The sequence below is a fragment of the Sus scrofa genome, chromosome X, assembly GCF_054392235.1.
Source record: "Sus scrofa isolate SSC_HxYL_T2T_F1_AM1 chromosome X, Sscrofa_HxYL_maternal_Yorkshire_Landrace_v2.0, whole genome shotgun sequence".
In the NCBI taxonomy this organism is placed as follows: Eukaryota; Metazoa; Chordata; class Mammalia; order Artiodactyla; family Suidae; genus Sus; species Sus scrofa.
In genome coordinates this window covers 68,888,920-68,901,691 of record NC_139401.1, presented here as the reverse complement: position 1 = coordinate 68,901,691, position 12,772 = coordinate 68,888,920, and the positions used below count along the sequence as shown (strand labels likewise).

Sequence of the window (12,772 nt, the reverse complement as noted above, 5' to 3'; positions counted from 1 at the left end):
ACGGGCCAAGGACCTGTGAAGGTGTCATAGCACAATTGTGAATGTTGGCAGTGGTGTTCCAGAGACATCATGGAGACTTTGAGATGCATTCAGTACCGTACAGCAAAGAAAGGGGGGGGGGTGTTGCCTTATAGTAATTTATCTCCAACATGGTCCCCAAAGGGGGCTAGAAGGAAGGAGTAGCATTTGAGGGAAAATGCCACTCTGACGCAACACCCTGTCCTGATGAGATAGTATTATCAAATCTTCTGGGTGGCAGCTTTCATGTGTTGACTTGCAAGGCCCTCGGACCTCTGGGAAATAAATAAATGGGTCATCAAAGGTCCTAAGGTCAAGAGAACGAAGAAAAACCTGAATGGGAGGATGAGCTAAGTGAGTTCAGCCCAAAGAAGCAGGCACTTGCCTAGAGTAAAATCTAGCCAATAACCTGGGCTATAACCCAGAGGATCAGGGTCCCTCTGAGCTGACACCCTGCTCCTGGCTAGAGAGAAAATGCCAAGCTTCCTTGGGCTCCAGAAAGGAGAAACACTGGGCTTTCAAAAACCAGCTGAACAAGGATATCCCCAGGACCGAGGGAACCGATATTAACAATAAGGAATCTCTTGTGTTGGGCATTGAATGCATGCCAGGCATTGTGAGAAACATTTTCCAAACATTATCACGTCTTTTCATCCTTGCAAATATCCATCCCATGGTACAGACGAGGACTCCAAAGCTCACAAAACCAACAAAACAGGGAAAACAACCTGACAAAGGTAAGCACAGCTATTAAAGGAATGGCCTGGGGTGGGTGTACCTACAGGCGCATTGTTTTATAAGATCACACCTGTAAGCTGCCTAAGATTATGACAAAGAAGGGTGTTAAAATTTTAAGCATACATTGGAAGGAGAATCTGTTCCCAGAGGAAAAAATATCTGAAATTCTACATAAAATCCATCAGTGGAGACAGCCCCTTGTTCTCGGTTCCTAAGTATGGTTGGGGCAAAACTACTTGGTTTTTTTTGTTTGGTTGGTTGCTTTGCTTTTGGGGGCCGCACCAAAAAACCTCCATGTGCCACCGCCATATGCCATAGGGCAGCATATGGAGGTTCCCAGGCTAGGGGTCCGGTCGGAGCTACAGCTGCCGGCCTACACCACAGCCACAGCAACACAGGATCTGAGCCGCGTCTGCGACCTACGCCACAGCTCACGGCAATGCCAGATCCCGAACCCACTGAGCGAAGCCAGGGATCCAACCCGCAACCTCATGGTTCCTAGTCAGATTCATTTCCTCTGTGCCACGACGGGGACTCCAAAACCACTTGTTTTAAGTATACATCTGCCTACATATAGATATATGTGAATTTATATCTATTTAAAAATTCATATCTATATCTCTGTATAAATATATTTATTATATTTAATTTAATAGATATACATATATTTAAAAACCACCCTCGGAACCTTCAATAGGGTTTCTGAAATTCACACTCAAACACATGCCGAGAAGTTCCCGTCGTGGCTCAGCAGAAACAAATCTGACCTTTATCCATGAGGACACGGGTTCGATCCCTGGCCTTGCTCAGTGGGTTCAGGATCTGACGTTGCCGAGCACTGTGGCGCAGGTCGCAGACGCGACTCGGATCTGGCATTGTGATGGCTGTGGCTGTGGCCAGCAGCTACTGCTCTGATTCGACCCCTGGCCTGGGAGCCTCCATATGCCATGGGTGTGGCCCTAAAAAGACTGAATAAATAAACAAACAAACAAACAAACAAACAAATAAAAAGCACATGCTGAGGTTTAGAGAAGTTAAGCGTTTTGCTCTGGACTCTGCCTCCAAGTCCATCAGACTCCAAGGCCCATGTTCTTTGAGCAACTTTGGCCCAGGAATCCAGGAACATACAAGAATCGCTAGGGTAGGCATCTTCATTTCTTACGACCATCCTGAGCCCCAATATCACCACTTATGTTCCCTTTGGAGGATCTTATTTACTTCTGAGAGCACGGGGAGGTTGGCAAGGGCCTGGTTGTGCAGCTCATTATATTTAAGTCATGTTGAGGGGTTTGCACTTCAGGTGAGGTGAAGCGGGAAACCCTTCTGGGGTGTTGAGTAGGGGAGGCAAAAGGCACCATTCCTTTTTCAGAAAGATCATTCTGGCTCCTGGATGGAAAGGAAGCTTGGTGGAAGTGGGAGACCAGTTAGGAGGCTTGGTAGAAACCCATGAGAGGCATGATGGTAGACTCTGGTGAAGCTGGAGAGGTTCCAGTGGGGTTTCGGAGGTGGAAGTGATAGAAATGGCCAAAGGATGAGATAGTGGCCAGAGGAAGATGTGGCAGTGGGAGAGGAAGGAAATAAGGGTGCCCCTCCATTCTTATTTCACTTGACTACCTCAGAGGAAGCAGGTGCTATTCCTTGAGAAGAGCAAGGCTTCTGTGGGAGGAGCCAAGTTAGAGAGGGTAGGGGACTGGAGATAAAAGCAGCTCAGGGGTTCCATTTTTGTCGTTTTAGGATGAAATGCTTAGGAGACCTCATGTCTCTTCCCATCTCCCCGCGTGACCCGCCCCCCCCCCCAACACACACAAAAGGGCCATATGTGGTTCCCTTCTCTGCAATGTGCTTTCCTCATTTAATAACAGCATATTTTGCAGCTTCCTGTAAGCCACCCCTTATAGACAGAACTCATGCTTGTTAACGTTTGCATAATGATCCACAGAATGGCTTCACCACAATGTCTTCAGTCCTTCCCCAACCTACCAGTGCTTGCTATGTATCCTAGTTTGCCCAGTAGGAAATCTTTGGTGATAAGCCTGCTCCCGTGTGTGGCCTGATGCCCTGGGGCTCTTATTTCTACCGGGTCGGCTCTCATTCTGTCTCTACTGCCCTGTGACGCCTTGCTGTATAAGGAACCAAAGGGCCATTTGCTAAATGTGTTGTATTTACTCAGGACAACTCAATAATCATAGGTCTCATTTTTTAAATACCTGGGGCACGTCCAAATACTTTCCAACTCTTCCTAAAAAAAAGGAGCTTTAAAAAGAGATTGATTCAGATACAGAGACATCCAAAGAGCGTTTGGAGCCAGCACTGCTCTAAAGAAAAGCCTAAGGCTGCTTTGTTGTTGTTGTTGGCTTTGTTCTTGTTTTGTTGTTGTTGTTGTCGTTGACATAATTATATGTCATCATTCATTCATTCATATATTCATAATTCATATATTTATTCGGGGGAGTTTGGGGGCAGTGTGAGTTGACGAAAACAGCTTCCCTGCTACAAAATACAGGTATGCTTTCATTCTCTGTTCCCCTGAGCATTCCTCCTACAGCTATGTCCATGAGAAATTCATGGGAAGAGATTTATGTAGATCCCTGTTTTCAGCATTTTGATTCTTTTTTCTTTTTTTTTTTTTTCTTTTGCAGAGAGCGTTGATCTGTCCCTCTCCCCATTGGTACCCGCTCCCACCCCCTACCTTCTTCTGTGACTTCTATTCCTTCCCCCTTGCTCTCTGACCCACACCCCCATTTCCTTTTTATTGCTCCCTCCAGTTGGGAAGAGGGAGGTGGGCCATATGAAATGGAAGAGCAGTGCTGGCTCCAAACGCTCTTTGGATGTCTCTGTATCTGAATCTATCTCTTTTTAAAGCTCCACCTTGAAACGAACAGCAAGAGAAATTGAAACTCTAGCACACAAAAGTCCTTGTTGTTCCCTCTTGAGCCAACCCCCAACCCCCACGTGCACATACAACCAATAGCACTGATAGCAAGGCCTGAGGGAGGACACCGAGGCTGGACCATGCAAAGTCTTAGAGAAAAGTCAGGTTTGGGGCTGGCCCGTTCTCCATCCAGTCCTTCCCAGTCTCTTCTGCTGGCTCGTCATCCTCAACCCAGTTTCTTCTACATGTTGGGCATGTCTCCGGGAATAGCTCTGCACCGTCTTCTGCCAGTACTCTCTCTAGGTGATTCTGTCCAGTCCCGTGGCTTTAAATACTATCTGTGTCCTGTTGTCCCAACAATTCTCTTTTTGCAGACAACCCAGAGAGTGGGGTTCTCCAGACTTCAGACCCTTCACATGTACAAATGGGAGCTCTTGACACGCACCCCCAACTGTCTGTCTCCCCTCTCCAAATCTACCCCATCCACTCCTGGTATAGTCTATGACCATACCTAACACACCCCTGACCAAGCCTTGCAAGAAAACACTCTCCTAGTAACCATTCATTTCTTAAGTGCGTTGACCAACTGCCTTCAACCCACCAGCAAGTGATGTCTGTTCCCATTCCAAAATATCACGTGAATGAACCCATGCACTATGCTGCAAATTCATGCTGCCAGTCTGGGGCAAGCCACTGCCTCTCCCAATGAGACTACTGCAAGAGGGTCTGAACTGGCCTCCCTGCTTTGTTTTGTGCCCTGCCCACTTGCAGTGTTCTCCACGGAGAGCAGCCAGAGAGAAATTATTGAATCTAATTAGATCACGGCCCTCCCTTGATTCAATCCTCTCTCTGGCTCCCCGGAGCTCTTTGAATGAAAATCAAACTCTTCCTCCTGGCTCCTTCCCACCACTGCACTCTCCTTTGTTCCCTCCATCCCCACTCTCGCTGGGCTCCAGCCACACTGACATCCTTCCTGCCCCTACAGTGCCCCTCTTTTCTGCCACCAGGCCAGAGCAATTGCAGTTCTCCCTGCTGGACAGGTTGTCCCTCTGTTTCCCAGCGGGACTGGCCACATATCACTCTCCTCGGAAAGCCTGTCCCTGACCTTTGCCGCTTCTCCTAGGCTCTAGGGAATATGTACCAAATCGACTCACTTATTTCCCTGAGGGCAGCCCTGGCAACCTTTAAGTGCTTCTACATTTTCTGCCATGTTTATTGCCTGTCTTCCCCGCTAGAAAATAAGTTCCTCAGGTGCAAGGACTCTACCTAGAACAACACCTGGTACAACGGAGGCCCTCCATAAATACTTGTTGAATCGCTGCCTGAATGAAACAAGGAACACTTCCTCCCCAAAGAAAGGGACCTTTCCCTCCCTCTCCTGACACCGCATGGGGGGTGGGGGGTGGGGGCTCTTCACTTTTGCGTCCATCACAGCAACTAGTAGTCGGAACACCTTTGATAGCAGATGTGACCAGGAACTGAAGAAAAAGGAGAGGGGGACGCCATGGAAGCCTCTGTGAGAAAGGGCTGCGAGAGCATTCCCCAGCTGCTCTCCTTGTCACTGTACTGGCCCTGGTGCCCTTGCTGGAGAGTCAGGGGCCTAGAGACTGTCTCCTGGTTTGACAGGTTTGGGGATTCACTGGCCACAGCATGACTTTGCTGAACCTCTTTCTCTTCCCGTTTCACTGACTTTTGTTGGCCCTGTGGGGTGGAAGTCAAAGCCAGAAAAAGAGATCTCGTTGAGTCCCGGTCCTTGAATTGGTCCCTCTTGTCATTCTGTCTCCAAACAATGGGCCGAGAAGTTCTTCTCATCTTGTCCTGTTGTCTCGACAATCCTCACATCCTCTCCCCCTAGCAATCATGGCTTCCCCCTTAGCCTCTGGCTCCTCGGGTCCCTCCTGGATGGCCACCCAGAATGGTGAGGCACAGCTCATCTGCCTCCTGCAACTTAGACCCCCAAGAGATGGCTCCTAAGAGTGGCAACAGTGACCACCTTGGTCAAGGTCCCAGCTGCAGAGCAGGCTTTTCCTAAGTCTCGGCCACTTCCTTTGGCTGGCACTAGCCCTGTCTAGTCGCAGAGGGCTAGACTGCACAAGCTGGCGAGGTACATGTCTGTATATCTGCTTCTCAGCCATCTTGGGATGCTTTCCAGCCAGCGATGAGAGAGTTCTCACTGCCTCCACAACCCAGTTCTGATGCTTCAGGGTTGTTCTGTCACGTGCAGTGGCCCAGGTCCAGCCAACGCCGCCACCATGGAAAACAGCTTTATTGACCCAAGGAAGGTGGAGGGGCGGGAGTGAGGGGGAGGAGAGAAAATGTGCGGGGCAGATGAAACTCCGTGGCTACCACAGGCCAATCACAGAAGGTATAGCCCTCGGCTGGCATTTCTCTTACTTGTATGGGCAGCCTGAGCTTTAGTGGAGTGAGACGTCCTGAACGAAGGCACTGTGATTTGATCACTTTTTATATCTGACCCCAAAGTCCACAGTTCAATGCCTGATCACAGCAAGTGTGAAACCTCTATTCATGGAAGGAAAGGAGGGACTGAGGGAAGCGTTGTTCTGACTCTTTTGGAACTCGTCACATCTGACTGTCTTCTTTTTGTTCTGTCCACTCCATCTCAGTTTGGGTGTGCGTGTGCCTGTGTGCGTGCATGGGCACACACACATTTATGTGTGTATTGAGGGGTTCCCCTCTCCCCAGTTTTACTGAGATATAACTGATAAACAACACCGTATACGTTTAAAGTGTACAACGTAAGGATTTGATATACATACACGTATCACTAAGGGATTACCACAAAAGTTTAATGAACTTCATCACCTCAGTTAGTTACATTTCGTTTCCCCCTTGTAATGAGGACTTTTCAGATCTACTCTCTCAGCTGTGTTCTGTATCGATGTTGAATTTGTACCCTTTCTAAAGATATGATTATACCGAGCCCCTCCTTGAATGTGCTCAGTGGGGTCCATGAGCTTGGGTCTAGAGCACCCAAGCAAGCACCTTAGCTTGCTTTCCAGGGTCCTGCACCTTTCCGCCCTCTTTTGCCACCTATTCCTGGGGGCCATGAGCCCTGTCCAGGCCAGATCATTAGGCATAACCAGAAGTGACCAGGCGTGTGCTAAGCATGCCTCAGGACCTTGGACACACACCAATCCCTCTATCTGGCATGTCTTCCCTCCTGCCTCAACATGGTGGTGGACAGCTACTCATCTTTCAGAGTTCATGGGCAAGGGGTGGGGGTGTCCATCTTCTGTGCAGCCTCGCTTGTTTCCTACGGGGAAGAGTTAGTGGCTGGGTCCCCCTTTCTGGAAGAAGTGGGACTCTAGCCTCTGCTGCACTCTAAGGGTGGACTGCCGTCTATCCCCTCAGCATTTGGCTCTGTGTGGCCTCTCTGTTCCCACAACCCACACTACTCACCTTTTCACACCCTGCCCCATACTCCAACGCATCAACATTCACTGCTCACTTTTCGCACTGCCTGTCTCTGAGCCCTCAGTGCCAAGTACTTGATAAGGCTTCCACAAATACGAGCCGGTGAACTGGGAGGAGACACCTCATTCTAGAGAGAGCCCAGGTTCTGTTTTTGTTTCCAACATAGATGTGCATTTCTTGGTTCATGTTGGAAACCTCAGCACCTTGGGCACAGAGCCAAGAACAAACCAGTGCCTGGCTCCGGACCAGGCCCTGTCCCCAGCCCTTGATTTGGCTTTCCTCACCTATATCATGGAGCAGGGCACTAAGGACTTGGTGCTGGTCTTGATTCCCTCACTTCCAGGCTTCATGAATTGAGACCGGGTGGGTGGGAGGGGTTGAGGGAGGCTGAAGAACCTCAGGTCCCTAGTTCTTCCAAAGTCTGGAGCAGGGACAGGGTTTCCAGGGGGGACCGTCTGCTCCTGAGGTCAACCTCAAAGCCAGTCTGTTTCCTCCTGCCTCCCAGACCCCTGTATCCCTAGGGACCCAGCTCCATAAATATTCGTGGCATGGCATTAGGGATGAATGAATACGTGTTGCTGTGTTCCTTATTTCCTCTTTTGCAAGTGTTGCAGAGGAGGGAAAGAGCTGGAAAAGGGGGAGGGATCTCTGAGAAAATGGGTCAGCAGGCTGCAGGGGGAGCTTGCCCCACCTGCCCCAGCTTCAGCTCTGAACAGGAGTTGTCGCCGTGGTGGCAGTGATGCTGGAGTGTGTGTGTGTGTGTGTGTGTGTGTGTGTGTGTGTGTGTGTGGTGTTGAAGTGGGTAGAGCCCCCGAGCGTGAGAAAACCATTTTTCTTGGCTTTGTTTGGACCAGCCAAGTGTATTCTCAACAGCCACCCACCCTCCCTCGCAAGGTGCTTGACTGAGTCATTTAGACGTTCTTTGGGGGAGAGGAGGAATAAAACCAAGCTCTCTACATCTAAACCCCTATTCCCTTGGTCCACCTGGAGCCCTTCCCCTTGGCTCCCTCTTCATACACACCCAGGCGATCCAGGAGGCTGAGGACTCACACCCCCCGCCCCCCAACCCCAAGCTTCCCGCTCCCGCCCCCTCCCACCGCCCGCGGCCCCGCAGCCCCGCAGCAGCCACAGGGGGAACCAAAGAGACAGAAGCCTTCCCAGCTGCCCGGACCACAGACGCCAACACCCCCCGCCCCCCACCACACGCCGCCCGCCCGCGCCCCGCACGCTAGCCCACGACCGAGCGGCGGCGGCGGCAGCAGCAGCAGCAGCAGCAGGCTGCAGGCTGCGGCGACTCGCACCGGTGCGCTCCTGGCAGCGCTCGCCATCGCAGGTGATTGGGACTCCCCAGATCGGCTCGCCCGGGATCCCTCTCCCCAGCTCGCGCTCGCGCCCCCAGCCCGGGTTCCGGGGCCCACCCACCCTTCTGCCCTCCTGCCCTCCTGCCCTCTCCCGCCTCTCTGACCCCCCAGCTCGCGGGAAGGGAGGTCGCGGCAGCGGCCCGGCGGCACCGGCGACCGTGGCGACAGCGGCGAGAGTGGCGGCAGCGGTGGCGGCGGCGGCTGCGGCGGCGGCGGAGGCTGCGGCGGCGACCGTGGCGGAGGCGGTGGCGGAGGCCTCTGTGGCGGAGGCGGAAGCAGAGGTGGAGGCTGAGGTGGAGACCGAGGCCTCAGTAGTGGAGGCAGTGGCGGAGGCCACCCTGGGGGAGGCGGCGGCAGCCCTGGCGGAGGAGGAGGCGAAGGCCGCCCTGGCGGCAGCGGCCGTAGCGGTGGCGGAGGCCAGCGCGGCCGAAGCCGCCGCCGCCGCCGCCGCAGCAGCAGAGGCTGCGGCGCCCCCCTTGGGGGAGGCCGATGCGGATGCGGATGCGGATGCGGATGCCGAGGTGGCGGCCGCGGTAGCGGCGGCGGCGGCGGCGGCGGCGGCGGCGGCTGCCGCCGCGGATGCAGATGCGGATGTGGAGACGGGCGGGGGCTCCGAGGGAAACCCGGACTTTCCTATGGCCTCGCTCTATGTGGGCGACCTGCACCCTGAGGTGACGGAGGCAATGCTGTATGAGAAGTTCAGCCCGGCCGGGCCCATCCTCTCCATCCGCATCTGCAGGGACAAGATCACCCGCCGCTCGTTGGGCTATGCATATGTCAACTACCAGCAACCGGTGGACGCCAAGCGGGCCCTGGAGACCCTGAACTTTGATGTCATCAAGGGCAGGCCAGTGCGCATCATGTGGTCCCAGCGGGACCCCTCGCTCCGCAAGAGCGGGGTGGGCAACGTCTTCATCAAGAACCTGGGCAAGACCATCGACAACAAGGCTCTGTACAACATCTTCTCGGCGTTCGGCAACATCCTCTCCTGCAAAGTGGCCTGCGACGAAAAGGGGCCCAAGGGCTACGGGTTCGTGCACTTCCAGAAGCAGGAGTCCGCCGAGCGCGCCATCGACGCGATGAATGGCATGTTCCTGAACTACCGCAAAATTTTCGTTGGGAGATTCAAGTCGCATAAAGAACGAGAGGCCGAAAGGGGAGCCTGGGCCAGACAGTCCACCAGTGCTGACGTCAAGGATTTCGAGGAAGACACCGACGAGGAGGCCACCTTGCGATGAAGACATCCCAGGAGCGAGCCAGCCAGCAGAGCCAAGCCTTGGCTCCCACCCGGTTTACAACCCCCCTTTGCCTCCCCCACCCCCAACCCACCAGCAGTGTATTGTATTGGGAGTGCAGGTCTCTCGCTCTCTCGCTCTCGCTATCTCGCTCTCTGTCCGTCTCTCTCTCTCCCCCCTTCCACCTTGCCTCCCTCCATCTCTCCCCCCCCCTCCCTCTCTGTCTCTCTCCCCTGCCCTCTCGTGCCCCCTCCCCCTTCCCCCACCCCCACCTTGGATCTTGTGAATAACCTTGCTAATCTGTGCCACTTGACAGGTTAAAGCCTGCCTCTTCTCCTTGTGGTTTGGTTTAAAAAGCACTTTCTCTCTTTGTTTATTGCACAGGTGATACAGTTTCATGGTAGGAACATCAGGAAGGAGAAGGAAGTCAGATGAGGGAAAACCAAGAGAGCAATTGCTCCCCATGACCCTACTACCCAGAGACAACCACTTTTACCTTTTTGGTGTGCTCTTTATCCAGGCTCTCTTCTCTCCCTCTCTCTCCTGCCCTTCCTCACCCCCCCCCCCTTCACCTTCCCCTTTAACACACTGTTATAGAATGGTTCATGTATGTATGCGGTGTTTCTTAACCTGCTTTTTCAAAAACAAAAACCAAACAAAAATCAACCCACTGAACTCCTTTCCATGTTATTCAACAGGCTTCAGAAACATAATCTTCAGTGCCTGCAGAGTGTATCAATGGACCCTATCGTTTCTGTAATCATTCCCGCATTGTTGGACATTCAGGTGGTGCCTAGTTCTTTCCCTGTGTTTAAACCCAGCACTGTGTATACGCTGATGAGTGAATTCTTCCTTGTCAAGCCAAATCTTCGCTAGCATACCGGATGATCTTAATTGTGGACTTGCAGGATCCACATGTGGACATTTTAAAGACCTTTCCTGTGTGTTGCCAAATGGCCCCTTCATAAGCATTGTACCGATTTGCATTCATGCCAGCCAGCTCAGCTAGTAAAAAGAGTATGCCCATTTCCCCTGCATAGTCTCCTGGTCACTGGCACTGACGTGTGCGTGTCTGTGTGTGTGTGTGTGTGTGTGTGTGTGTGTGTGTGTGTGTGTCTGTGTCTGTGTTGGCCAGCTTGATGGGCTGCAAATGGTATTTCGCTGTCCTTGGTTGTTTTGCTGAATTTAAATATTGTTTATCACCTCCTTCCCCTGTGCCTACTTCCTGCCCTTTTCCCCATTGTCAGAAAAATAATTCAGCTTCATTGCAGGAGAAAAAAAAAAATCGCAAAGCAGACTAGTTAACAGAAGAAAATTATTGCCACCGGTAATCAATCCTAATGACCACCCCTATCTTCTTGAAGCATTTTCATCTATATTTGTCTAATATTTTCTAAGAATTACTGAAACATTTTGGCTGTATCGCTCTAGTATTTTTTGTATTCATATGTCACGTATGTATATAATATGTACATACTGTTTTTATACCTGCTTTTCACACATGCATTTGTGTGTATAGATATGTATATTTATACACACATATACCTTTGAACTTCATTTCATGTCATTAAAGATACTTTTAAAATATTTTCTCTGGCTGTTAATGTTTCATTGAATTAATGACTTAACAGGTGGTTATATGTATGTATTCTATTCTCTTTGTGTGTGTATATTGTATATATAGTTTAACTACTTCTTCATTGTTGTACATCTAGGTTGTTTTTCATTTTTCTTTATTCAATCCAACCTACCTAGTGCATTATATGGCACTATTCTTGCTGACTTACCAGTTCATTTCTTAATTAAATATTGCAGAAAAAATTTAAATATCAAAAGATACGAGCAGTTTGGTGAGGGATTGCATTATTAACTGGCTGTCTGTAGAGATAGTATAAGTTTACCTTTGTAAGCTGCACCAGCATTTTAAGAGGACCTGGATTACCTGTGTTATTTTCTGCACTTGGTATTGCAATCATTTCTGAATTTTCCAAATATTTTGTCAGGCAATTAGGATCTTTTAAAACTTTATTATTTTAAGCATATTTTATACAATCTTTACATGATTATAATATAAATATTTTAATTGTTAATATAACAAAAGAAAGTCACTACTTTTACCACTACTTGACAAAATACATGTTTAACTAGTAGATATCTACATACCTTTATATTTATAATAAAATATGCATTGTTTCATTGGAGGGTATTTTCACTTTAATATTTCTCTGTGACCATTTTTCTAAATCATTAAATATTCTCCTTGAATTCTGTTGTTACATAATGTTCCATCAGAGGGACGAGCTATAATTTCTACAACCAAGCATCCTTGGGGTATGTTTAAAATAGTTCTGATTTTTTTCATGTAAGATCAATTCTGTTATGAACACCTTTGTACCTGAATGTCTTAGAATATTTCATTGGAATTGTGGATTGATATGTATAGACGTGTCAAATATTTTTCTTGGTCTTCTACCACGTGTTTCTCCCTTAATTTCTTTATCAACCAATACTGTAGAAGAGTGCACATATGTTGCCCAGCTTCTTAAATTAGCCCAAGTATTTTTTTAGGTTTTGTCAAATTGAAATGATTTATACATTTTTATTACTTCATTTAAAAGTGCATTTAAAATGAGATCAAGCACATTAAAATATACATAAGAACCACTTCAGACATAATATTTTCTATACATTTACAAGCTTTCATGATTCATCCATAAGCATTATATAAACAATTATGGACCTATTTTATTCCATAATTTGCTTTGCAATACATTCTAAAGATACCTAAAACACCTATGACTTGAGATTTTTTTCTATAGCTTACCATCATTTCGTAGGACTGGAAATTTTTTTGAAGTATAGTTGACTTGAAATATCAGTTTCAGATTTACAACATAGTACATTTTAAATATTTTTATAAATTAAACTCCATAGAGTGTTATAAAATATTTACTATATTCGCTGTTGTATATTACATCATCACATTTATTTTATACCTAGTAGTTTTTACTTCTCAATCCCCTTCACCATTTTGCCCCTGCCCCACCCCTGTCCCCTCTGGTAACCACTAGTTTGTTGTCTGTATTTGTGAGATTGTTTCTGTTTTGTTACCT

The 12,772-nt window shown here is 49.1% G+C and overlaps 1 protein-coding gene across 1 annotated transcript; it reads left to right on the top strand.

The window, feature by feature from the left end:
- Nucleotides 1-8,288: 8,288 nt before the first annotated feature.
- On the top strand, nt 8,289-11,246 carry PABPC1L2A (poly(A) binding protein cytoplasmic 1 like 2A). The gene is made up of 2 exons (XM_003360368.5): nt 8,289-8,396; nt 8,536-11,246. The coding sequence occupies exon 2, from the start codon at nt 9,060-9,062 to the stop codon at nt 9,660-9,662; it is 603 nt and encodes a 200-aa protein (XP_003360416.1). The 5' UTR covers nt 8,289-8,396; nt 8,536-9,059; the 3' UTR covers nt 9,663-11,246.
- Nucleotides 11,247-12,772: the final 1,526 nt, after the last annotated feature.

Bases quoted from the DNA above. Each gene is read 5' to 3' on its own strand.
- PABPC1L2A (XM_003360368.5), top strand. From the start codon at position 9,060: ATGGCCTCGCTCTATGTGGGCGACCTGCACCCTGAGGTGACGGAGGCA.